The sequence below is a fragment of the Penaeus chinensis genome, chromosome 38, assembly GCF_019202785.1.
Source record: "Penaeus chinensis breed Huanghai No. 1 chromosome 38, ASM1920278v2, whole genome shotgun sequence".
NCBI lineage: Eukaryota > Metazoa > Arthropoda > Malacostraca > Decapoda > Penaeidae > Penaeus > Penaeus chinensis.
Window position 1 is genome coordinate 25,947,017 of NC_061856.1, and position 27,500 is coordinate 25,974,516.

Consider the following 27,500-nt stretch of genomic DNA (forward strand, 5'->3'; position numbering starts at 1 on the left):
GCCCCCTCCGCCCCCTCCGCCCCCTCCGCCCCCTCCGCCCCCTCCGCCCTCAGAGGAGGCATCACATTCCCAGAAATCACGGAATTAAAAGGTCCCCCCGCCGCTGAGGAAGCCTGGTGAGCGCAAAAGGAAATATTTCTCAGCTTGATCACTAACGACAGGATCTAAAACGTGGGTGGGGGGGAGGTGGGGGGTGTGAGGGGTGCGGGGGAGGAAGGAGTTGGGGGGGGAGCAAAGGTGGAGGAGGAGGGGGAGAAGGTGGTGGGGGGGGGGTGAGGAAGGTGTAATGGCGGGGTTGGGGGAGGAACGGGTCTCGCGCGGAGGTGCCAGGTACCGCCACGTGCTTCGGTCCTGGCACGTGCGTTCCTATTTTTAGTGGTTTATTGCACGTGTATTTTGATCGCCTATCGGGGCCTATGCTGAATTACATACCCGGGCCAGTTAGCGTACCATCTGTGTGCAGAAAAAATAACAATACATTTGTTTGGCTCCCCACAGGACAGTTATGTGAAGGGAGTTGTCGATTAGGTTTTTAAAAAGTTATTTTTGTTAGTTAAACGGTCTCCTAATATGACTATTATAAATATTTGCGCAAATCTCATACAAGTCGTTATATGTACGTTATAGAGTTTATACAATTAACCCATATTTGTGTAGTATAACTAAAAGACTAAGCAGGTAGAGCTGTCAGGCACGCCAGCGCATGCGCGGTAGACGAGTGCTGTGAGCGAACGGACACTTTCACTACACTCACTACTTGCGGCTCACTACTTGCGTAGCGTACAAGTCTCCGAGGCCAGCGCACCTGGCTAGTCGACACTGACTGGGCTACGATACCGGCGGCAGGTGCTGTGTTGTCGCTCGTAGCCGCCACTTCCCACCTTCGGGTCGTGTCTTCAACGCTGTTTTGTGGTGCTTAAACCTTGAATATTGTGCTGAAGTGCCCAAGAGTACAGTGATGACTCAAACAGCTGAAATGCAGTAAATAGAACAGACCTGAAAAGAAAAGAAACTCTTCTGAAGACGCCAAATATTGTTCGTATAGTGCAAATAAAGTGTTCTCAAGATGCCGAAGATTTTCTTGATCAAGGAGCGCCTGCAGGAACAGCAGACGAGGCTCCTTGAGGCGCAGAAGGCGGGCGCGGCGCTCGAAGACGATCGTGGCCGCAACGATGTCAGCAGCTTCAGGGACTCGTCCTCCTCCCTGGATATGCGGAGGGACAGGTCGCTGCCCAGGATATTTCACATGGACACGTCCTCCCCGCCACCGCGGAAGGAGAGCGTCTCCCAGCCCCTCGACCTCGCGCGAGAGAGCCGCCTCGACCTGGTGCGGGAGGACAGACTGAACTTGTCACGAGAGAGCCGACACGACATCTCACGCGACGGCCGGCTCGACCTGTCACGAGAAAGCCCCCTTGACCTGGAGCAGGACAACTGCTCCCTCGACCTCCGGCTGGGAGACAGGTCCCGCGAGAGGCGCCCAACGAGTCCCAGAAGTCCCTCACGGTATACGTCTCCGCACCTGCTGGAGGAGCACCCCGAGGATCAGCCGCTCTCACTCACCATCCGGGACAGAGGTAAGAACGCCGGAACGTGACCAGTTTATACGATGCATCTCCGTCTCTTCTTTCTCCTTTTAGATTAGTCTGGGATTCGGGTGAATTTTAAATGTTTGCGGCTTGTCTTATATTCCTTGCAAGTGTTGAAGCATACTGGTTGGCCTTCTTTTTGCGTGTTTTCCTGTCAACTCATGAATGTTGCCTGATAGTCTGAATTTCCTGAAAGTGTTTCATCACATTAGCTGTTTGTTACCTAAACATAATAGCCGGTAGATGTAAATGTATGCCTTTTGCTGCCTTCTTGAAAACACGAGACAGCAACCACAACATCAAAACATCACAAGAGAGTACTTTATAACATCAAGATCCTTAGGATCAGAAGGAAAGCGAAAACATAACGCAAAAGGCATCGTTAGGGGAAGTAGGAAGTGGTTGCGCCACAGTCCTGTCGGCGACTTGTTGACCCTGGCCGTACAGGTACTCCCAACGGGACTTTAGAAAAGATGTTTGGAAAGGAGCATTGGGTGCTGGATCCTATATGGACTCAAACAGGTTCCTCGGTGCCCAGATCTTACCAATGGGTCCAGGGTTTATAGACTTGGGGTTATCTTTGGCATGGCGAGTCAACGGTCCAGCGGACAGGTTGGAAGGAGACGTGGCCCTTCGGGATGCGTAGTTATCCGCTCCATGGACGTCCCCTGGTGGAAGGAGGAGGGAGACCAAGGGCGCCCTCCTTCGCCTCCGCAGTGGACGGAGACGCCACTGGTACGACAAGTTTTCTCAAAACTTATGTCAACTACAAATTATATGATGGAGCCGACACGGTTGGGCGGTTCGCTAGGCTTCTTATGTAAGGTAGTCCAGGTTGTTGAGTCCATGATGACCACTTCCCAATGCATCTCCCGAGCTGAAAATAAACTCCCCGCATTTCCTCTTCTCGTGGCACAAGGAACTAGAAAAGTCATATGTGTGACTGATGTTTTTAGGTATGCTGTTGTCAGAAGAGCAGTTAGTGGGACTAGTGAAAGCATTCTTGTGTCATGTCGAGGCTCTCATGCCGCCCTGTCACTATTCATACTGGCCGTCATTCGATTATTAATTACAACCCTAATGGGTCGAAAATGAGAGCACAGCCCTCACGGCGTCCGGCAGAAATTTCCTCCTAATCAAAAACCTTGCAAGTCTACTGGGTGAAGTACACACGCGCACATACACATACACCCACTTACACAGACGCACATACATACTCGCACATTGTTACCGTTTCTCTCCCCCGGAAAGACACTCGCAAGGTCACATCACAGCGATCGGACGAACCTCTTTAGCTTTCGGTCATGGGCTGGCTGGTGGCGGTCATCCGAAGGGTCTCAAGAAGGCTGTGCATGACGCCTCGATCCGTGTCATTTGGGGCTTCGTTTGGTCCAAAGAACGAAAGGTTTGGCCGCAGGGGAGGCGTTTTAGCCCCAGATTCGCGACGGCGAAAGCCCGAAAAGATATGGAAGGTGAGCGAGTCCCTCTGCTCGCCTCCAATGGTTAGACAAGGTTGAAAGAAGAAACTATCTAGATCGGTGACGAGCAAATCGCGGCTTTACGAGCACGAGGAAAAATGTGTGGAAGTTAATCTACACCTCTTTGCATATATGTGTGTGTGTGTGCGTGTGTGTGTGTGTGTGTGTGTGTGTGTGTGTGTGTGTGTGTGTGTGTGTGTGTGTGTGTGTGTGTGTGTGTGTGTGTGTGTATTATGTGTATGTGCATATATATTTATTTATATATATATATATATATATATATATATATATATATACACACATACGTATATATATAAACACATATATATATACATATATATGTATATATGTATATATATACATATGTGTGTGTGTGTTCGTGCGCGCGCGCGTGTATGTGTATATATCTACAAATGAAATAATTTATTCATTTCCGAAAAAGCACGGGGCCAAGAGGGCAAGAACGCGCATTGCGACGCAGCCCCGTGCCTTCTGTCCACGGCGAGGGCGTTCGTTCGCCGTCTCCCTCAGGGCCTTTATCAGTCAAATCTTATCGCGTCGGAGAGCAAGCATCACGCGGGTTGCGGGCGCGGCCGAGAGCGTTGCTCCAATGGACAGGCGCGCAGGCACAACAGTTACCTGGCCTTCGCACAGGGTCGCTTCTAACTTTCTAACAAGAGAGACAAGACGGCCTGTAAAGAGGAACCTTTTTGCCTTACTTTTTTGCCCTTGACATACAGCGCATATCAAAAAACAACAAGCGTATCTGGCCGATCTCCGACGGTGCCCTCCTTTTATACCTTTCTCGGGCGGGAGGTCCTCCTCCTCCTGTTCCTTCTTCTTCTTTGTCTTCTTGTTCTTTTTATTATTATTATCTTTCCTCCTCCTCCTTCTCGTGGCGTCATCATCATCATCATCATCATCATCATCATCATCATCATCATCATCATCATCATCATCATCATCATCATCATCATCATCATCGAGGAGTCGAACCTTCTAGCGTGATGTTGTTCTGATGCCTTTAAATCTTTAGAAGTAAAATATGATATCGTAATTATTTGTCATTCATTCCGGCGACAGTATAAAAGGTATACAAATCTGCCGTATATATATTTTTTTAATTTATCCCAAGACCCAGACGTGAAAGACGGGTAGATTGGGAAATCCTGAAACCTTATCCAGACGGCAGAACGACCCAGCACCTTCGTCCGATAAAAGCCAGCTGGATAAAGAATGGGGCCATGACGTCACGACCACATAGCGTCGGAAGGCTGCCACAGGTCGGGGCGGAGGGAGGCAGGAGGGAATGGCGTGGCACCCCCTCCCTGCCTCCTTCTCACCCCCCCCCCCCCTTCTCCGACTCGCTCAGGAGGGGGGCAGATCCTGGGTCTGACCGGAGGCTGGGATAACTGCATTGTGCTTACCTACCCTTGCTTCCTATCACCCTCTGGTCTAATTCTCCTCTTCGCTCCTCATCGCTCCCTCCCTTTCCTCCCTCCTTCCCTCCCTCCCATTCCTCCCCTCTTTGGCGCCAGCCTCTCCCGGTCTGCATCGAATAATATACCTGTCATGGTGAGAACATACCTTGACACCGAGGAGGATATAGGCTGTCCTGTCTGGAAAAGACCTGTTAGGCGTCCTTCGTGGGAACGTTGGGAGGCGTGGCCGTCGGAGAGCGTCACGTAGGCTCAGGTTGCCACCTCGAGCTGAATGCTAATCAGTCGGGAGCCTCTTTGGCTCTATGGGCATTGCGGGTCGTCTCCCTCCCCCCTTTTTATGCCTTTCTGTTTCTTCGGGGGGTTAAAAAGGACAGTAAGAGAGAAAGATTCATTTGGATAATTACGCTGTCAAAGTATTTCTTCGCCATGCTGTAAATAAGGCTATCGCACACGTTATGTCACTTATATTCTGTAAGGTCACCGTATGGCTATCCACTACTGTTCAAATGTCAGCTGATGATGACTCCTTGTGTCTCAACCAATCACCGCGGAACTTTTCTTCTCCGAGCTCCACCTCTTCGCGCTGAAGGCTGACGTTACCAAATAGCAAAGGTCGGGCTACCACATGCTCAATTTCCTCACCTTAAAAAAATTTTGTTTGGGTCACCTGACAGTTCACCCCCTCCCCCCCTACCCATCCTTCCCCTGCCCATCCTCTCCCCTCCCTGGCCTTCCCTGCCTCCCTGCCCTTTTGCTCCTGCGGGTTTCAGAGCGGCCTCGGATGAACCTTTCAGGGGCGAGGCCCAGTCCCCAGGCGGCGTAGGTGGCGTTATAGAACCTTCACTTACTCACCTAGGCTTAAAAATGGTGCTCCCGATGCCCTGCCCTTCGGTAATTTCTAAATCTTCTCATCAAGGAAAAACGTGACTGAGATATTAGGAATAACCTCTCTCTCTCTCTCTCTATCTCTCTCTCTCTCTCTCTCTCTCTCTCTCTCTCTCTCTCTCTCTCTCTCTCTCTCTCTCTCTCTCTCCCTAGCCCAGATATTTCGTAAAAGAATGTACTTCTTGTCTCTTTGCACAGTACTTCTGTCATTCCTATTCATCACACCCTGCCGATTCTCATAACATGACTATCCTTGGTTAACTGTCTGCTTTGTATGATAATTACTGGGCTCTTTGGATGGCTGCCAATGTTCTAGGATAACTGTCCTCCTCTGCCTTCGCTGTCTCGAATTACACTGAAAGCGGGTCAACAAGCCATGGCTGTCAGCTTGTTACGGTTTGTGATATTCGATATCTACTGTTCCTTTTTTTCGGTGGATTATTACTTGAAAGGTTATCTTGTTTAGAATCAGGTAATTAGCTGCAGAAAAAAATGGTATTTTTATTTATACACCTAATCGCGGAGTTTCCTTTAATAACGTCGCCACCGCAGACCCACTGGTGTGTTGCCGCACGCATGAGTCACTCTGTCCAGGTACGCGCTGAGCTTCAATAAGTCACTTTCATTTAGAGAGTGAGAAAGTGTCCCCCTCTGCACCTCCTCCCTCGTCCCCCTACACCGAGTAACCTTGGTAACGTCACCCCGCCAGGTACGCGCGCGCACGCACACAACCTCCTCCCCCCCCCCTTCCCAGCCTTTCCTGTTGTCTACTCTCCCCTCTTCCCCTCCCCCACCCCTAACCCCCCACCTCCTCCACCTGACACGCTGCGACGACCCTTCGCAGTGTAGAGCGAACTCTCTCTCTTCCCGCTGTGGAAGAATCCTTTCAAGGAGACACTAGAATCCTCTCTGGAGACCCACGAGGATCATTGCTCCCGATTCCCCGAAGACCTGAGCCCCGTGTCCCTCGCGCTGGCAGGAGTCGGTCCATTGCCCCTCAGCTGGGCAGGACCCCGATCCAGTGCCCGACAAACCAGTACGATCTTGATCCATTGCCCCATTCGGGCGCGGGTTCCTCCGTCCATTGCCCCTAAGGATGCGAGGATCTCGTTCCGTTGCTCCCTAGGGACAGCAGGACGTCGCCTGATAGCCCTGGTTCCTCGGGGGATGTTGGAGGAGCCCGTGCCCTTATTCAGAAGCGAGAGAACCTGAATCTTCGTTGCATTCTCTTGCCGTGTGTGGCTGTCCTCCCACTCATTAAGGTTTTAAACTCAACCTGTTTTTTATTTATTTATTCAAGGGATAAGCTTCATTATGTGCCCTTAATGAGAGGGAAAGGCCTAACCTCATGGAAGATGTAGTATGCTCTTGAATAAATACTGAACTCTTTGCGAAGGATTGCCGACAACCGTTTCGAAAAAATGCACCGAATTCCCTCGGTTTCGTTTGGTTTGCATGGCATTACGTTCGTGCTCCAATTACCCTTTGCCACGCAGCCGTAAGCTCAAAACATGTGGGAATCCACCAATCACTCTGAAACTCGCTCATTACGTATGCTCTGGGCATCACAGCCAGGGAACGGTTTGCTTACTGTCCCTCCTTACTAACCTACAGCCATTCTTGTCCCGTCGCGTTTTTAAAGGGGATATGGGGGCTCTTTAGCACAAATGTGTCCATTCTACCGTTCATTGTGATAAAATGCGGTTAAACGCAGACCAATTATATGTGACGGCCAAGAAACAATAGTTTAATATCCTGTGGATGTGGGCCGGCACCCGCCAAAGCTGCCGTGGTGGCCTGGTGGATCCATCGTGGCCAGAATACTGATTAGTTACCTGACGTTACCTCGTGCTGGTACAGTCGGCCGCAAAAGTATCTTACCCCAGTAAGGACATCCTTATTATCCATTATCCTTGTTGCGGTGTATCCTAGGTTGAGCGTGACAAAAGCCAAAGCGACGGCACTAAACTGGAGAGATGATCAAGTGTTGAGAAACGTGACGGGACCGTAAGACTGCCATGACCGCGGGCGAGTGTTGTCCTTGGTGCACCACCCGGTGGGCAGAATCAGCCCTCCCAATACCGACGGAGGTTTTACCTAAATGGAGCTGTTACCTACGACCATTCGGATCTCAAACGACTCCCAAACGTTAATTGGAATTTTATCTCTCATCTCCCCTTTCATTTTCGAACAATTTGCGTCCCGGACGGGGATGGAAACGCGAACAAAGCCTCCGCGACGGGCCAAACTTGGCAACACTGTTCTTCAAGGCTGGGAGTAACGGTGAATGAACGCTAGGCGGGGGTGAGGGGGGTGAGGGGGGGAGAGAAGGAGGAGGCGCAGGATACTCGCAGGTGGAATACAATGTGGGCTTTTATGCCAGTAATTGTGGGGGTGATCGAAGCCACCTAGCAACATTTAGTGGGTCTTTGTGGTCTCATGGATCATTGTATTGACGCTGGGGTTGGAGAAGCGGTCGACAGGTAGCAAGGCAGATCGCATTTATCTCTCCCGTGAGGCAAACCTCCTTGCATACACTAAGGGAAATGAACGAGTTGCGACGTGAAACGGATTTCCAAAATGCATTAAAGAGTTATACATATTTCCACAGGATTTATAACTTCCACATGACCTGTCTCTCCGCGTTTTCCTCTCGTTGCCGGTTTGTTCCTTTAGTAGAATCTGCCGAATGTTTATGGGCGGCCACACCCTCCCCTTCACCCCTAACCCCAGCCCGCCCCACCCCCAGCCCCCATTCGGAGGGTCGTGCACCAAGGCTCAGCTGAGTTTCAACATTCTAGGCAAGGCCAAGGCCAGGCATCCCCCGCGCCATAACTGTTAGGGCGAAAATGGCTTGGTGGTACAACGTTCCGCCGGCCTTACGAGCGCCGAAACCCTTTTTTAAGCCGAGGTCCACACGTGGGCCATGGAGGAGAAGAGAAGCCGCCGGAGTTGGCCATATCTGCGGCGTGGCACGAAGGCAGAGCACGGCGACGGCGTGGGCGGCCAGGCATGTATCATTGCAGGTTAGTATGCACTGCGGGGGAACCGGCGATTGGACTGGCACACCTTCGCCCTCCCCGCCTCCAAAAATAAAGGCAAAAAACGGACTAAAAACTAAATTGAATCGTTTCGAATATTTGAGAGCCGAAACTTGAATCGATTCATCCGTCGATGCTTAGTATATGCAAAGAAGACGGGGGTGGAGGAGGGGGGGGGGTGAGGGAAGCAATGGGACAATGGCGAACTTACGTCGTCATCAGGTGAACCACTTGCCGCCCAGGTGGTTGGTGGAGACGGGGTTGAACACCTTTAAGGAGACTGATCATTAACGGTCCGAGTGTGTGTCTGATGGTCCTCCTGTGGCGGGGAAGGAAGACTTTGCTGTTGTTATCACTTGAGAATCGCAAGGTTCAGGTTACCCCTATCAAGTTTTATGCCTTCCCCATCTTCCTTAAACCCCCCTTAGACTATCTTAATCGCCCAATTCAAAGCCAATCTCACTCGCCCGCCGGAAGATCGTAATCCCTCACTCTCACTCATTGTCCTGCGCTCATTATCACTCTCACTACTCTCACTATCACGAACCCCGCCCTCATAATTTGGTACAAGGGGAGGGAGGGAGGGAGGGATGCAGGTGCGGGTAACCTCTACCACCACCACCCTCCTTCCCCCTCCCTAACCCCCCCTCCCCCACTTACTACACAAACACCCGCCTTGTGTTCGTGGTTATGTATGGCCTAACCCACGCACACCTCATAGAGTGTGGTGTTAATTCTCTTTTTATTATTATTGTTGGTAATATTGTTATTATTGCTGTTACTGTTGTTACGATTGCTACAGTTGATGTTAATGTTGATATGTGTTGTTGATATTAATATAGGCATTAGTGCTATCTCCACCACCACCAACATCATCATCGTCATCATCATCATCATCATCATTACCACAATTCAGCCAATTCCTCCAGCATCAAGGCGCAGGCAGCTCCCAACCCCAAGACTCATTTCACTTGCGAGCAGCCACGCCAAGCCAGTTCCGCCGCCACGTTAACGAGCGAGCCGCAATAAAGAACGATTCCCTAAGCCTTTTGTTAAGGCCACCAATAAAAACACAGTCCTGTTAACGGCCACTGTTAACGGCCTCTCGCCCCCTAGCGACCGGACGGGGCAACCTTGACTATAATTGCCCAGAGCAGAAGTGCAACGAACAGTCTCAATGTCACAGTTACTACAGGCGGCGGCCGAGCTCCCCCCGGCGACGCCCGAAGGCCAGTCAGGCTCGGCGCGAGAGTAAATGAAGTTTCCGTATTTGTCAGCCAGGCATAATGCTTACGAAAGAGGCGCAGGCGAAGGAGGGAGGGAGGGATCGAAGGAGGGAAGAAAGAGAGAGGGAGAGGGAGAGGGAATTTTGACTTGTATACTTCGGTTGGGTTGCTGAGCTATTGTTTTGTCTTGATTTTTACATCTCATTTCTTCTTCCTCTACCTTTTTTTCTCTTTTTTTTTTCTTTAAACTCAATCCTTTTATTCTTATGTATATCAAAGTACCACTTCCCTCGGCGAGCAAGGATACCTCGGCACCGCAGATCGTTAGTTTCCCCACAACAATAAGATAATAGCAAGCTAGCCAGCACACCGCGCCCGCCCGAGACAGATGGTGGAAATCCTCGCGTTAAATCCCTAGGCGGCAACCCGAAGAGTCCTGGAGGGTAGGGACCTTCCAGACTTCCAGAGTTCCTCATGTGGAACGAACTGGAACGCTCCGACGCCTCAACACCTTCCTCCCATTGGATGGACGCTAAGGCGCTCCGGCACAAGGGCCATTTCAGCTTGCGTCACGATGGCAGGCTCTAGCGGGCTCTGGTACAGCGTTCATTTTTCTCTGAAAGCTTGAAGGCTTCATTTTGACGCAATTATGAGCGGTACGGACACAACCGCGAGAGAATATTAGCTAGAATGCAAATTTAGTGTTTGTGTGTTCGTGCACACACACACACACGCACACACATATGCATATATATACACATATATGAATGTATATATGTGTAATTCTGTATATATGATATATATACATATATGTATATTATATATATACATATATATACACATATACGCACATACATATATATATCTACATATATATATGTATAAGGTTTGTGTGTGTGTATGTATGTATCTGTATATAAGTATGTATGTAGATGTGGTATATGCACATCCACACTGGAACACTTACACATTTACATATGTATAGATGAAAGATGATAGAAAGAGACAAAGCCACTTAGCGACGTTTAACTCGCCTCCTGCCGAAAACCTCTCCCTCACACTCTATAATGCCAAAATCCCTTAAAAGCGACTGAAAAAGAAAGAAAAGGAAAGAAAAAAAGAAGAAAAAAATTCCGCACCGCCCAACTTGAGTATGACTTGCACCCAGAATCTCCCCTTCGCCCTCCGTCCGCCCTTCGTCAGGAGTGCGAGGAACGCCGTCGTCTCCTACTCCTTCAGCCGTGAAGTTGAGGGCAAGAGGGCTTTGTCATTTGTTCCTTTGGGCCTTGGGAGGGCCGGGAAAGGGAGTGAGCATTCAGGGTCACTCACGGAAGACAGACAGATAGACAGCCAGGCAGATAGACAGACGTTCTCTAACCGCAACAGCTGTTCTGCTTCATCCTGCTTCCTCTCCGCCTTCGCTCGCCCTCGTCGTCATCACACCTTTGTTTTTTTTTTGGGGGGGGAGTTTCCACTTCCAGAAGGCGAAGTCCCCGGCGTCTTCGGCGCGTTGAGTAACTCGGGGATCTTGGGCTTGGTTTCCCATCGTCTTATTGGTGTTTTGTTCTCCCAGATGCGATGTTTTCTGTTTTATTGGACTCTCACCGTTATCATTATACTGTCATCATAATCACTATGCCATTAACGAAGTTATCTTGATGTCACATCAGTTTCATCACCGGCTTTCCCATCAACGCCGTCATCATCTTCAGCACCACCATGAATCATCGCCGTCACCATCCGCAGTCATTACCACAGCCATCAAAGTCTCCCCCGCAATCGTTCACCACAATCACCATCATCCACGCTGCCATTCGTCCCTTCTTTCCTCTCCTCTCCTTCCTTCCCTCCTTCCCTCTCCTTCACCCATCCATTCCCTCATTTCTTCCCTCACCGACCCATTTCTTCACCCTTCTTTCCCTCCCTCTCTCCCTCCTTCTCTCCCTCCCTCTCTCCCTCCAGCTCGCCGGCCTCCTCCCCTCACCGTTATGAAGATGGCGCCTTCTTGATAGTCCGTCGGGATCCTTTTGACCCTGAAAACAAGGCATCGTGATCTTATGCGGCGCTGTTGATGGTTCGACAGCACGTCAGAAAGTGATACATGCGACGTCCCGTGTGGTCCTTCGGTCTTTTGGTCCGAAAGAGTGTGTTGGCTGCCCTTTTAGATGCCGAGAAGGGCAGCACCCGATGCTCTACTGCGTCATTTTCATTGCCAAGGCCAGGGCGGGCATGTGACCCAGAGGCGCACCCATCCCTCGCGCTCTCGATGGCCGATCCGTGCTCTAACATGTTGCTCCTTTTGTTATCTCTGCGGTGGCTTCTGCCGGGTACTGGGCGTCTCGAACGTAGGGTTACGGAGGACGGCGAGTACAGTTCTCTTAAGGGTGGAATGCGAGAGGGCGCAGGTATACATCAGGATGTAAGAATGAGATTCCGCAAAGAAAACGGTTAGGCAACTTGCCATGTGTAACAGGTTTGTATTGCGACATAGGAGTCTCGTCTCTGTGGAACGCGGGTATAGGAGTGCGGAGCATGTTGCGTGTGGATTCAAGGGTGTGAACTTATGTTGCATGTGGCCGCAGGATCGTGGTACAAAAGTGGTGTCATGATTGCTGTTTCAGCTTCTCGGAGGTATCCATTGCAAGACATACAAGAATGTTATGTTAATCACACAAGGATTGCAAGTTGCATTATTATCTTACAGAAGCTAAAATCATACCATATATATATATATATATATATATATATATATATATATTACATATATATTACATATATATTACATATATATTACATATGTATTACATATATATATATATCATCCTCTACATGCAAACAATCTCTCTTTCTCTATATATAGATATATGAGGCCGCCTCTCTCATGTCGAGCAAAAGCTAGGTCATGGACGCTCCTGCAGACGGCGTTCTGCACGGGACGTACCATCAACATAATCACAAACATCCCCGCGGATAACATTTCCGCAGGTGTGTGCCAGTTCCCGCTGCCGTACCTGCGTCCATCCATTTACCTACAGACCGATGTGACTTTGCGTGACTTTAGCGGTCTACAATGATACATTTCTGTCCCTTTCAGCCGCAGATTTTTATTATCTCGCATTGTTGTCACATCCGTCCAAAAAAGAGCAGAGCAGGAAATTCATGCGCACTATGGCGGCCCAACACACGGAACTAAACAGGAACTAGCGGTGAACAGTTCTCGCTCGCGGAAGTTCGTCCTGCGCTGCCCTTGACTCGACTTGCAGTTATAACGCAACTCCGTCTCTCTATATTATTATAATTTTATATTATCGTCCGGGCTCAAGTGCGTTTAATAAAACAACAATAGGAATGAAATGTCGCGCTGTACAATAACCAGGATCCGCATTATCCAGCGCTGGTGAATTCATTAAATGGTAGAGGTCGTTATCGCTCATTCATGTAAAATCATAAATAGATATTCAAATTTTCTCATTAGCTCCCCCCACCTTCCCCCCAAAAATGACTTTTTGACCCCCGCATCCCGAACAACGCGCCCTAAAGCGGCAAAGCGACCCCTACAAGCCCACGCCTCTTGGGTCCAGGAGTCAAGGATGGGGCTGGACGTCGAATGCGTAATCCTACCGTCGAGAGGTGTGCCACGTAGGATACTTTTTACAGTCCTTTGGCTCTCTATATGGAGATGTATTCAAATGGGATCCTGTGGGACGTTGGTGCCCGTATCTCGTACTGTTCTCACGGAATGTAAATCCTCTGCCTTCGTAAAATAGCTCTGAAGGATATGTTGCAACGAGGCTATAGAGTTACAGGATTAACATAAGTGATTACTTACCCAGAGACAGCTTAAAGGCTTTCCTTGCATACTGTTAATGACATAGCCTCGCTCTGAGTGAGTAATTAACGCCTTTATACTTGAAGAAGGTAGTCTCCACCCGCACGCGTCGTCTTACAAGGAATACCCGGGAAACACCCTCGTATAAATACTTGTGATGTTGTCGTCATGCCCAGCCGACCACAGCCTCCGCCTGGCACCTGCCAAGCTTGACCTCGACCTCTTGGACTCACGCCCGCGCTGCTCCTCGACTTCGGTCTCTGATTCACTCCGATTCTTCTCCCCCTTCATTTCACTCCTCCTCCTCCTCCTCCCCTCACTCTTTATCTTCCATTTTTTCCCTTCTTCTTTTCCTTCTCCTCCTCCTTCCTACTCTCCCTCCCTCCCCCTCGGGCCTCCAGCCGAGCCAAGCCCACGCGCCTGCCTCGTCTAATGCAAACAGAAGCCATTTGCACTCGCGCGAACCCCTCTTGCCTGCTTGCCCGAATAACAGAGCACCGTCAGCAACACAGATAAAGACGCAGGACCCGCGGATATGGGTTAATGATGAGCCACGCCGCCGGGACCGCCTCTTGGCGTCCTCCCAAACCCTTCTGGGGCGCTCCCACTGGGCCGTCTACTGCGCCCTCTTCGCCGGGCGTTGGTGCGGGAGGAAGTCTTGGTTAGTTTTGAAGGCGTCGTGGGTTAGTTGCTGTTGTTGTTGTTGTTATTTTTGTTCTTGTGGCATGGATAATCATTTCATTATTCCTGGGATAGCTTTTTTTTTTTTCCTCATACCTGATCAGAAATTTTAGGAAACGATTTCAGGAGAAAATACTCCAAATTCCACTTTCTTCCTTCCTTTTTTTTTTCTTTTTCTTTTTACTCTTCCTAGCTATCTTCCTCCCCCTTACTTTTAATTTCTTTTTTAACACTTTTTTTTTTTTTTTGTATTATTCCCTCGCCACGGCACGTCACCTCCGGGGCACACACAAGTCGGCCCTGAATACCTGCAATATGTCTCGGCGGTCATCAGGGTTTCCGCCGGGCGCATGACGGCATAATTGTACATGGGGGGGGGGGGGGGGGGGGCTTCCGGCGCTTCCGTTAGGGTATACTTCCTGTTAGGTATCGCTGGGCGGCGCTCGGCGTTGTCGCTTCCTGACTTGGAGGATTTTCTGGAGAGGGTCGGCGCTCGGGAAGGCTCGGCTCCTGAGGGGCACGTTCTGAGGGGCGGCTCCTGTGCTCTCTCTCTCTCTCTCTCTCTCTCTCTCTCTCTCTCTCTCTCTCTCTCTCTCTCTCTCTCTCTCTCTCTATCTCTCTCTCTCTCTCTCTCTCTCTCTCTCTCTCTCTCTCTCTCTCTCTCTCCGTCTATCTATCTACCCAGGATCTTTGCAGTCCTGCAGTGTTTGTCACTCCGCGTCGACAGCCCAGCGATCCGAATTGTGAAAACGAAAGTTATCGTAAACAATAGCTAAATAATTATGATGATGATCGTAAAAACGGACGTTTCCTACTCTGCTCCATTACTCCATTGCATGCTATTGCTATTGCCAACCGCGAACCTGCCTTTCCACCACCTGCGCTTTTTCCGTTGAGACCGACCGCAAACGTCTTCCTATTTTTCGTTTTTTTTCCCTCTTCCTCGCTAACGTCTCTTCCCCTTCCCCTCCACCCCCCCCCCATCCTCCACCCCCGCCCCTCCTCCTTATCCCCCCCACCCAACCCCACCCGCGATCACGTAAGCCGTAAGTTCCTCCAAAAGCGCGGTTAATTAGTAGGGCAAGAACTTTTCCTTTTTTAATTTTTATTTTCCTTTCTGCGGCGTTTTTACTTCATTTTAGAGCGGGGGGGGGGGGGGTAGAGACGAAGAAGGGGATGGGTTATAACCTACACCCTCCCCCCCGCCCCATTTTATTGTGATAATCATAAACATATTAACAAAAAGGAATTATAGAGCTGGATATACTAAAGATGAAAACGCGAATAAAAAGCATAGAAGAACTAACCCCAAGGGCAATGGTTTCCACCGTGTCCCTCCCCCTCGACCACCCGGGCTTAACGGTGCCAACGTGTCATCACACATGCATGAGGGGACCGCGATGTAGATGAGGAAATGCATGAACAGACCGTGTGTGCCGTGCGTGAGGCGGAGGCACAATGTATGAGGGCTTGCAATTCATGAGGATGCGTGTCAAAGGCTTGAAGCGCGTGAGGGTGTGTATAGACGGGGCTCTATGAGGATGAATTGGACGGTTGGGAGACAGAGGGGGGGGGCGGGGGTTGTGCGATGAGGTGGTCGAGAAGGAGGTATGAGGCACGGATCATGAGGATGGTTGAGGCAAAGACCGTACGTTCGGCTTCCTCCCCAAATACCGGTAGCATCGCAGCCCAGCAGGTGTAGCTACGGAAAGCCAATGCATGACTGCACAGTAAAACGGGACGCTGAACACAGAAATTGGAACTTTAGGTTGGGGAGACGAACGATATTCAGAATGATTCACACGGCGAACGAACACGTCGGTCATTCCCACCTGTTCCTTGTTCTTGGATCGTGATTAACTCTGCAAGTAGATACTGAGCGAAGTATAGTGGGAGTGCCATTGCCTTTACACAATGTGTCGAAACGTTTGGGACGGCGACTGAATACTTTTGCTTTTTCCCAGCGGTGATTCGCCCTCTTCGTGTACGTTAGCTCCGCTTTATGAATGTTTTCTGTTCCTAACATTTCTTTAGCGTTTTTTCGGACGCATAACGCCTCATTTCAAATCATTTGCTCGCCATCTAACCCATACAATCAGCCCGTCGAAGAAAAATCCACCTACGATCCCAAACTACACATAATCCCAGGCGTCGCATTCGTCCTCAAGAAACCCCGGCGAACGTAATTCCTCGGGAAACGCAGAATGTTTCACTCAGGTGTTCCCAAGGTGACCTTCACGGGATGCCTCGGGCGCTTTTGGCCGAAGTCAGTGTTCTTGTGATTCCACGCAGTTTCCAGCAGTAACAGTGTTTCCAATGGCGAGCCGGCTGGTTTGTTGTTTGTATTTTGCTGCCAACCATAAACTACTGGTGGCGTCGGCGGTCATTTTTGCGGTGGCTCGCCATGGCAAGAAGAGCTGGGGACGATAATGTCTGGCTCTGCATCGAGACGGCTACTCTGTCTGTCGGGACTTCAGGGCGAGCCAGTGCCTTCCGAAAGCGCGCGGCCAAGAGGGTTTATACTGTTAGCAAACGACGCTGATGAGGGATATAATGCTGCACTGGAAGCCATTGCAGCAGCAGGTACAACCGCCGCGGGCCCGAACACCTCCTGCTCCAGTTGATCCAGCTGCACTTCAAAAAAAGGCCAGAACCGTTGCTGCCGCTGCCATGACGTCCTTTTCACCTCCAAACGAAGACTTTTCCTCTTTATTTCTGCCTTCGCGAATTCTGTACGTGACCTCTTCCTCGTGTAATAAAATCAAATGGGTAATGTTCTTGAGCGATTTATTTATTTGTTTATTATTATTACTATTGCGAACAAGAACGTGATCTTTGTATGGAGATTTCAACGCAGGATAAGTACCAATCTCGGTTACCGGGGCATATATATATTTTTTACAGCATTATTCCAGACACCGCAAAGCATATTCTGATGCCCCATATTTCAATGATCAAAACTATGCACTTGGTTTACGATTTGATTTTCATTATTGTTTTTAATCATCTGTCTGTCTATTTACTTATGGATTCATCTGTCTATCAGTCTCTCTATCCTTCCATCGAGTTTCTGACCTATCCCCTCCCTTTTACGACAAAATAGGCTTTAATAGGAATCAGAACCTTCAGAGACCGAGATATCGAAGCGTATCTGACACGTCGCTCTATGGGTGTCAGCTCCACAAAGGGGAAGGAGGGATCCGGCACTACGGACAAAAGAGCATCGCGCACTTCGTGGAAACTGTTCACGCCCGCTGATTTATGTGCAGAACGTGGTGCGCGTAGATTGGATTCCCTTCCACATTTGATTTCATTCGCTCTATAGTTGAACAAGATGGCGTGACTTTGGATTCGATTGCGCTTCTCGACAGTCTTCTTATGCCTTACTTTGCTGACTCACGGCGCATGTCAACGCTTGGGTGAGATTTCGTGCTTTAAATACTCGTCGCTGGATTAAGAAAAAAAAAAGTCATTTTGGATAAAGGGAGAAAAGAAATAAATAGAAAAAAGGGTATTGGCGCGTGGAGATTAATGTTCCTGAACGGTGAATGACGAAATAAGTCCGGAATATAGGAAGGCAATCCGCGCGTGAATATTTATCCGAATAGACGAAGTGGAAACAGGCCTATCACCCAAGGACACTTTCTTTTTCTCCCTTCTCCGTGCAGTGCACAACCGACCTAAGATTTATATATATTTCGTACATCGGAACCGGTATTTTCGATATATCTTTTGCATTATATCAACTTTTCATTTCACGTTAAAATTCCAATATGAGACGTTTTATGATGCAAGTACTCGGTACCAAAGCCGATAACAATGGGCCTTGAGAATCCGACTCTCGGTTTATATAACCTTGGCTAAGATAATCACCCGAGTAATAACAAACCTTGATCATTTATTACGAGAGGCGCGTGTTTATTCGAGAAGGATGCGTTAAAATATATTCTTTAAGACCTTACAGCAGGGTGAATTAACGTATATTAAAGGTTTGAAAACTAGTGGATAACGAGCGTATCAATATGGCGGCATTTGGTGTCCCATTAAGGGCGGCAATTATCGAAAACGAACCAGACGCTCAGCGCGGATTTGCGAAACAAAAACAAAACAGAAGCGAGAAATCCGTGAACAGGGTGCTGCTGTACACATGTGGAATGGCAACTACTCCAAACGCGTCATGCTTGTATGAGAGGATGTCCGTATAAACCTTTGAATAGAAACATCCGCTCAGCGCCATTGTTTGTTGCCGTTGCTGCTGGTAGAGGAGGAGGAGGGGGGGGAGCGTAGTGATATAAACGAACTTTATGGAAACAAAATGATTTTCAAAAAAGAGGACGGAGGAAAAAACAAACAAGAATGAGGGTGCATAGATGAGAGAAGACCCATTTCCATAGTCGAAAGCAAACAGATGTCCGGGTTCTTGGCAAACACTCCTTGGCAATGCTTCACCGAGGGCGGTTCGAGCAAGGCCTCTGTCATCAGCGCCGAGGGTTCAAGGCCACGCCACAACCTACGGTATTGCTGCCACCGCTACGGGTTTGTGGTGGCAGGCGGGGCTTTACGTTGGCAGAGCGTGTTGGCATCTTGATAGGGGAAGAATTGATGGAAGAAATGTAGGGGTCCGTTAGGTCGTAAATACGTTGGCGTCGCAAGGGATTTAGGGCCGTAAGGGAGGCGACAGGCTAGCAGTAGTGTAGCCATTATCAGTAATGCCTCGGCCGATACTACGAGCCCGGATGATGACGCTGCCGAGCTGATGACCGGTTCTGCGATAAGGCCATCCCGGAGAGCGGCAACGCGGCCGCCTCCCGCCCTCCGTCGCCGCGCTCGTCGGTTCCTTCGGCGGCAGTTATGACGAAGTTGGCCGAGGGTTGGGTGAAATGGCCACTTGGTCGGCGGCGCTCACGGGCATGGCGAGGGGCTGGGAGGATCCTTCTCGCTGGCTCCTCCGCTTCCGATGGCCTGTCGTGTCCGTCTGTCTGTATCTCTGTTCTCACTTTCACTCTCTATCTCTCTCTATCTATCTATCCATCTCCATCTCTCTCCCTCTCTTTCTCCCTCTTTCTCTCCTCCTTTCCCTCTACAAACTCTCCCTCCTTCCCGTTCCTTCCATTCCCTCCCCCCCCCCTCCCTCTACCCTCCTCCCCGCCCCCCTTTCCGTGATGATAATAACACATCTTTTTCTCGGAGGCAATTAAACATGACAGCTGTAATGAGCCGATGCGTAGCGGCTGCCCCCAAAGTGCTGGTGATTCTGATAATGAGAAGCAGTCAGAGAGATAATCGAGAGAGAGAGGGAGGGAGGGAGGGAGGGAGGGAGGGAGAAAGACAGAGAGATTGAGAGAGATAATCGAGAGAGAGAGAGAAAGAGAGAGAGGGAGAAAGGTAGAGATTGTTAGAGAAAATGGTGGTGATGATGGTGGAGAGACGCTGGGGTGGGAGTGGACGTGAGTTACGTAGTAGAAGAGAGAGAAAGAGGAAAGGCAAGAGAGAGAGAGAGAGATAATGAAATATTAGAACAAGAGAGAACAAGTAAAATTAGATGAAAAGAATGAAAAATATAAACAAATAAATAGATCGGACAATCTGTAAACATCATATTCAATAGAAGCCGCATTTCAATTCGAAAATTCCCGCCACAGAACAAGAAGGGCCAAAAGCGACATTAAAGCGACATACAGAAGGAAAGACATGACGAGAGCAAATGCGAACGCGCAATATATGCAATCAGTCTGCAATGTGCAACTTCCGGTCAGACCCTTTATTATGCAAAACCGTGAAAAAAATTTGCCAAAGGCCGGTGGTGACCCTGAGTTAAGTGGGAGGTGGGGCAAGGGTGGGGGGTGGGGGGGGATAAGGGGCAAGGGGGTGGGGGTGGGGTAAGGGTAGAGGGTGGGGGCTGGGGGAGGTGGGGGGGCAGGTGTAATGGAAAGGGGTTGGGAGAGGGGAGAGGATGACGGGGTCAGGGTGGGGGGGGGGGAGAGGGGAGGGAGGGATTAGAAACAGGTAGGAGGTAGATTAGAAATATAGGAAGAGGGGTGGGGGGGGGGGATAGAAGGGAGTCATTTCCGATAAAACGAGTGTTATATAAGCCGACACTCAAAAAAAAAAATAATAATAAAAAAAAATAAAACGTCATTTATCATGCACCACACCCATTGCAACGACCCCCCATCACGCTCGTTGCCCATCGTGCATGACCACTGCCTCACCCCCCCACCCCACCCCCACCCCCACCCCACCCTCTGTATGTATGTCGGGGGGGGAGGGGGGGGAATTCCTCGCTACTGGTCCTACTTTACTTGCTTTCGCTTTTCGCCGTCAGCCAAATATTCATGCAATATGCAAATGACTAGGCAGTCTTTCATTACAGGATAGCAAGAGTGAGAGAGAAAATAAACGTAAGCTTTCTTTAACGCTGATTTGAAATTCAAAAATAAAGTTCTTTAAAGAGTAAACTGAAGGAACGAGAAAAGGAAGAATGTGTTTGTTTGTTTTTTTTATTTTCGAGAGTACAAACACGTGCACGCACAACGTAAAGCGAGAAAGACAAACAAAGTATTAGCGTTGAATGAAGCCAGACGAACTTGTAGTACGAGTAAAACAACACTTGAGACACTACTTCTTCCCCTCCCTTCCCCTCACCCTTCCCCTTCCTTCCCCTCACCCTTTTCCTCCCTTTCCCTCTCCTTCCGTTTCTTTCTCTCCCTCGCTCTCTTCTTACTCTTCTCCCTTCCTCTTTCAACATCTGTTTTCTCCTCTTCCCTCCCCATTCCTCCCTTTTCATTGTTCTTCTCCCTCATCCTTCCCCTTCCTTCTCTCTCTCCTCTCCTTCCTCCCCTTCCTTCCCTCTTCCCTCATCCCTCTCCCCTTTCTCCTTCCCTCTTCCCTCATACCTTTCCCTATTCCCCTTCCTCTCCCTCTTCCCTCATCCCTCTCCCTATTCCTCTTCCCTCATCCCTCTCCCCTTTCCCCTTTCTTCCCTCTTCCCTCATCCCTATCCCCCTTCCTTCCCTCTTCCTTCATCCCTCTTTCCTCTTCCCTCTCCCTCCTCCCCTCCTCCCCTGCCCCCCTCCCCCCTACGACATCCCGTTATCGGAAGTCATACCCCAACGCCTCGTTTTTTGCTCTCTCTCTTGCTACAACCAGGAAAGAAGGAATGGGGAAAAAGGAGAGAATAAAGAGAGAGAAGATCGAAGAGCAATGAGGAGATAGAAACACGAAGGATGGGAAGGAGAAAAGGAGGGATTTTTTTTTTTTTTTGGGGTGTATCGAGGCGGAAAAAAGCTCAAAAAAACAAAAACAAAACGGAACTATTGCGGAGAGAGAACAGCAGACTTGCTTGGTTGTCTCGCCTCGCCACTTCCTCTCTCGGCGAGACGCGGAAGTGAATAGCGGAGGTCCCGATGCTACTCACAGATGGCGCCGTCACGCTGATCGTCTCTCTCTCTCTCTCTCTCTCTCTCTCTCTCTCTCTCTCTCTCTCTCTCTCTCTCTCTCTCTCTCTCTGTCTGTCTGTCTATTTATCTATCTGTGTATCTCCTTCCCTTCCTTACTCTTATCGTCCTTCCCGCTTTCCCTCCCTATCGCCTTTTCCTTTTATCTCTTCTCTCCCTTTCTCCTTCTCCCCTTTCCCTCTCTCGTTCCCTCCATCCCTTCCTCCCTCTCTCTCCTTTTTAAATCTCCCTCACTTATCTCTCCTTCTCTCTCGTCCGCGTCCGTCGCCTGTGAAACCCGGCCGCCCGTGTCGAACGAACGAGACAATTTCGCGACAATTTTCCTACCCCTCGACAAGACATTTCCCTCCCCCTCGACAAGACATTTCCCTCCCCCTCGACAATACGTTTTCCTACCCCTCGACAAGACATTTCCCTCCCCCTCGACAATACGTTTTCCTACCCCTCGACAAGACATTTCCCTCCCCCTCGACAAGACATTTCCCTCCCCCTCGACAATACGTTTTCCTCCCCCTCGACAAGACATTTTCCTCCGGGTCTCGGCGTTTCCGGAAGCCGAGGGTGTCGCGTCTCGTCAATTTCAGGCGCCATTTTTAAAGAGTGCGACAATTTCACTTACGTCACTGGCCGGCCGGTACAATGTCGTGGATTCGGCTTGTTCATTCTGACATTTCCCGAGGTTGGAAACAATGCCCTTTTGCATAACGAAGGAGAAAAAGAGGAAAGAATTGTTTTTTTTTCTCTTTGGCATTTGGTACACTTGGTACAGTATGCTGTGCGTGTTATTATGGATAGAGTTACGTGGTATGTGTGTGTGTGTGTGTGTGTGTGTGTGTGTGTGTGTGTGTGTGTGTGTGTGTGTGTGTGTGTGTGTGTGTGGTGCTATGAGTGTGCCATTTCTTTTCTTTCTCTCTCTCATTTCCAACAATTACATTATTACATTCCTAATCCCGCCCCGACACCGCGCTGTACAATGAAGTAACCTCACCTAAGGTCACAGGAAAGGTGTTAGGTCAATCCCTTGGGGAAAGCGCGAGGCAAAGGGCAAGGGGGGGGGAGAAGGAGGGGGATGGGAGGGGAAAGCTGAAAATTATTCTCGATATTATTTCAAAGGCATCCGTATGTTGGTATTATGTTAACACTGAATAAAATACTGCCTGTAGAAATAGCAGAATCTGATTTTTGTTTCATTGAAAACCAACATTTGATAACATCCAGGATTATTTGATAACTAATTCATGACCTTACGTTATACAACAAAATTCCAGAACGTCTTGGAACACGTGTGTCTAATCGGTTTATAAAGGGCCTCGGTGACCTGTTAATCTGACGAGGGACAAATCTTAGGTCAGGTCAAGTTGGGTCAATCTGCATAAGCCAGAGGCAGGTGAAGTTCAGGTGCTAATCATCCTGTAATATTGCTGATTATAGTATTCTTTGCATCTTTTTTTTGTTTTTTTGTTTAACAAATAGGATAATTATTTGTTGTTGCATCGAAATTCGAGGACCTTGGGTAACGAAATGTGTCTCAATGTATGCTGTGTTTACTTTGTGTAGCCTGTCTTTGGATTCTTGAGGCTTGTCCGACCTGATGTGCCTCCACGGGAATCACTTTTACTTAACAATTTATACTTCTTTAGGAGATTTTTATATATATATATATATATATATATAATTAATGATACCTTCTTGAAACTAGAAAAAAGTCTATAGAAGTAATCTTACGCCCTTCCCTTGGTGCTTGCAGATGACGAGCCCTGCTACTGGCGTGAGGACGCGCGCGCCGCCAGCCCGGGCCGCCTGGACCCGGCCGCGGAGGCGCCCCGCCGCACGCTGCCGCCCATCAGCCGCATTCTCCCCAGGCCGCTCGTGGGGCGCTCCCGCTCGCCCTCCATGCCCGTCTCCGACATGCTGTGCCCCCCGCAGGAGACGCCCCTGGACTGCCACGTCCCCCGCCGCTCCGTGTCCCCGCGCCTCCCTCCCTTCTCCGACGTCCGGCGCCACCAGCGCGCGCCGTCCCCCATGGAGTACGACCACCGGCCGTCACGCTACCACGACGACCACGCCCTTCCGTACGACCTCACGACTCGCAGGTCGCGGTCCCCCAGAACGATCTCGCCGCAGTCCCTCCCGCCGGTGCTGGCCTCCATGCGGCTCCGCGAGTGCACAAACGCCGAGGACGGCGGCGGCCAGGGCAGCGGCGGCGGCCCGCCCCCCAGCCAGCACGGGAGCAGCTCCGGAGGCGGATACATGGACACGTCGCAGACGTCGCTCACCTTCTTCGGGTCTCTGGGCCTGGGCGGCGATAAGGACGGTCTCGGCGGCGCTGACGGCGGCGGCGGCGGCGGCCAAATGCCCTCCGGCATCTCCAGCATAGAGAGCGCCTCCCAGCCTCCGCCTCTGCCCTCGCCCGTGGAGCCGCACGTGTACTCCCTGCCCGAGCACTGCCGCAGCATCCCCCTCACCGCCAACGACACCTCCCCCGCCTTCCCGGCGCCCTCACACTTCAGGGAGAAACACCTGCAGCACCTCCAGCACCAGCAACAGCAGCACCAGCTACAGCAACACCAGCATCAACAGCACCAACAGTCATTGCAGCTTCAGTTCCAGCAGCAGCAGATGCAGACCCAGACGCAGACACAGCCGCAGTACACGGTGCCAGTGCCCTCCCCGTCGCCGCTGCCCGTGTCCCCGCCCCTCAGCAGCGCCACGTCGCCCCTCACCATAGCCACGACGACCCTCCGCTCCCCTCCCGAGGCGCAGACGTACGAGCCGCTCACCACGCAAACGCAGGTAAGGCCACCCTTCGTGGTGCCTCCTCCTCACCGTAGATGGTGATCGGAAGGAAGCAACAGAGCTTACTCCTGCGCCATTATCTCACATAGCTGACTCTTCCGCCCCACTTTTCTGCAAGTTCCTCCTGACACTTTCCTCCCCTCTCCCCTCAGGTCCCGCTCGTGTCATCGACGGACCTCCAGAGCGGCTGGAACGAGCGCTCGCCGACGTCGCCGCAGTACCAGACCAACTACGCGAGCCGCCCTTCCCCCGGCGGCAGTTCCATCATGGACGCCTCCTCCCCGCCGCTGCATGACATACAGGTAAGCCCCGCTTCTTTGCACGCACCGCCCACACCTGTTGTACAGCGGCGTCTGTCATATGTTTCTTTTTTTTTATATACTACGCTACCCTCCCCCACCCCGCCCCCAAACCTGCACCGCTTTCTGTTTATTCTATAGAGTCACTTTAGAGAATTTTCTGCTTATCTTGTTTCTTCATGAAAACTAGAAAAAAATAGTCACTCATGACCTTAGTCACCGTTCACTTAGAAGAGTCTCTTGGATTTCCACCATTGAGGTTTTGCCCCTCCTCCCTTCCCCCAGCATGAAGTGCCGCTTCAGGTTCGAGTGTCCATATTGCAGCAACGCCTGGGACTTCCGGAGGACACGCCCCTCGAGTTCGTCAACGGAGGTCACGGCATCAAGAACCCGCTGGCGCCCCCGACCGACGCCCCGAGGCCGGATGTCAACGAGAAGCTGCCGCCGCCAGGTACAAAAGCGTCCCACCGTCTGAGACAAACATTTTGAAGCTTTTTAATTAATCATAGTCGTGCGATTAGAATTATCACCGCGCAACCATTTCTCCTGTTTTTATTCATTGTCTTCCTATCTTTTCCAGTTATTGAAGACGACAGCAGCAAGTTCGTGTGCCGCGTGTGCTCGAAGACCTTCAGCCTGCAGAGGCTCCTGAACCGCCACATGAAGTGTCACTCGGACGTGAAGCGCTACCTGTGCACCTTCTGCGGCAAAGGCTTCAACGACACCTTCGATCTCAAACGCCACACCAGAACTCACACTGGTAAGTCGCTCAGAACAAGTCAAGTGAAGCATACAAAGATGTTGAGAATGAGATTGCTAATAACTTTTCCCCCCGAAGAAAAAGGGACTAACGCGGCTTTGCTTTCTCCCCGCTGCAGGTGTGCGGCCCTACAAGTGCAACCTGTGCGAGAAGTCGTTCACCCAACGCTGCTCCCTGGAGTCCCACTGCCTCAAGGTCCACGGCGTGCAGCACAGCTACGCCTACAAGGAGCGCCGTTCTAAGGTCTACGTGTGCGAGGAGTGCGGCCACACCACCGGGGAGCCCGAGTGCCACTACCTCCACCTCAAGGACAACCACCCCTACAGCCCCGCCCTCCTCAAGTTCTACGATAAGAGGCACTTCAAGTTCAACAACTCCAACTTCACGAACGTGCTTCTCATGAGTCAAACATAGGCGCTAACTTAGGTCGAGAGAGAATGTGTGATGTTGATAGGCAACGTTATGTTAGATGCTTGTAAAGTCAGCTGTCCTCCCGGGGCCTCGGGATGCAAGGAGCCGTGGCTCTTCTCCAGCCTGAGAGGCGAGAACCACGGCGCCGCGAGCCACGCAGGACGCACGAGCCAAGGACACCGCTGCCTTCTGGCGCGCCTCCGACGACCGCCGGCCTGCAGAGCGAGCCGCGGTCGATGCTGGGTATCTGCCGAGAACTGGATCCTCGGGCGCAGACTAATCACGCGATGCTTGAACCCCGAGTTCTTCCTTATATCCAGCAGATTTTTTTTCGAGAGATTTTAAACAAATATACCTCGCTGGCTACTGCGTGGTGCGTATTTTTGTATTCTGCTTGACAAAAACATTTAAGGCATTATTAAATAATCATATGTAGATATATTTGATCATGGAAAGTTCATAACTTTTCTCTAGATTCACGTGTGTGTCTATAATACAAGTTTATCAGCCTTGGTGTTTACGTGTAGGCTGTATGAAACAGAATATGCGGATAAATATAAGACACGAGGTAGTTTTTGGCACTACAAGTGTCTAGGTTTAATGTGGATTCGTTGCAATATAGATTTTAAGATATTGCTGAACCAATGACAGTCAGGCTGCATCGCCTTCTTGCAAGAACGTGCAGTCATGCCAATGTCTATAGACTTCTTATTGCTATACTTCCTCTATTTACTTGAACAAAAGATATATATATATATATATATATATATATATATATATATATATGTATGTATATATCATCCTTTCGCAAACTTTTCGCTATTTTATAATAGATAGGAAAAAAAACAAGATGAAAAGAAAACGATACTCTCATTTTTAGCATGATACTGATCTCCGGATTAACCCATGGGCATTAGTGGAACATGGTGCTCCTCCAGTAATGAAGCAAATACCTACCAATGATATTTACCTCAATAGTCTCAGAGGCCCTTCCCAGCAAACCGGGCTGCGATGGTCAGAGGGTAATTATTACTATAATTATTATTATTATTATTATTCTCTCTCTCTTTCTCTAATAATCTCTATCTCCGTAAACAAAAGATTTTTTTAAAACGTTTCGTAGTATCGTACAGAACGTTTTCTTTTGTGATTCCCAACGCAAAGACGGTAGGCAATGACCCCCCCCCCCCCCATTCCTCTCCGTTAATGGTTAGGTTTTAGCGATATTTTGTTGCCGTAAAAAAGGAATTGGAAAAAAAAAAGAGAGCTTGGTAGCAAATTTATATAAAACAAAAAACAAAGGTGCGACCCTCTGTTGACACACACCATGGTAGACAGTCGCAATGTTGAGTGATAGTAGTCTGTAGTCATTTCCTTAAGTGATTTTTCGATCTTGTGGTGATTCTGCCGGTGAAGTACAATGTCTGAAGTGTAAATAAGGTGTACATAGTGATCTTTTAGTGTGGTATTTTTTATATATATATATATATATGGCGCAAGCTTATCTTCCGCGGAGAAAATAAAAGAGAGAGAATTTAAATGCTTAGGTGGGCTGTGCTCCCGAGTGACGAGTGACGAAAAATTTAACCTGAATCGTATATATATT

At 49.7% G+C, this 27,500-nt stretch overlaps 1 protein-coding gene across 2 annotated transcripts in view; it reads left to right on the plus strand.

Moving 5' to 3' along the window:
- Positions 1-739: 739 nt before the first annotated feature.
- Positions 740-27,500, plus strand: part of LOC125046026 (transcriptional regulator ovo-like) — a 27,721-nt gene continuing 960 nt past the window's right edge. Inside the window, exons 1-6 of one of the 2 annotated variants that reach the window (XM_047643619.1) lie at positions 740-1,577; positions 23,376-24,421; positions 24,577-24,726; positions 25,009-25,174; positions 25,304-25,483; positions 25,602-27,500. The exon at positions 25,602-27,500 is cut by the window's right edge and continues 960 nt beyond it. In XM_047643619.1, the coding sequence (XP_047499575.1) occupies positions 1,067-1,577; positions 23,376-24,421; positions 24,577-24,726; positions 25,009-25,174; positions 25,304-25,483; positions 25,602-25,897 (2,349 nt within the window). In that variant the 5' untranslated portion in view covers positions 740-1,066 and the 3' untranslated portion in view covers positions 25,898-27,500. The remainder of the gene's footprint in view (positions 1,578-23,375; positions 24,422-24,576; positions 24,727-25,008; positions 25,175-25,303; positions 25,484-25,601) is intronic. The other variant, XM_047643620.1, reaches the window with a different exon arrangement.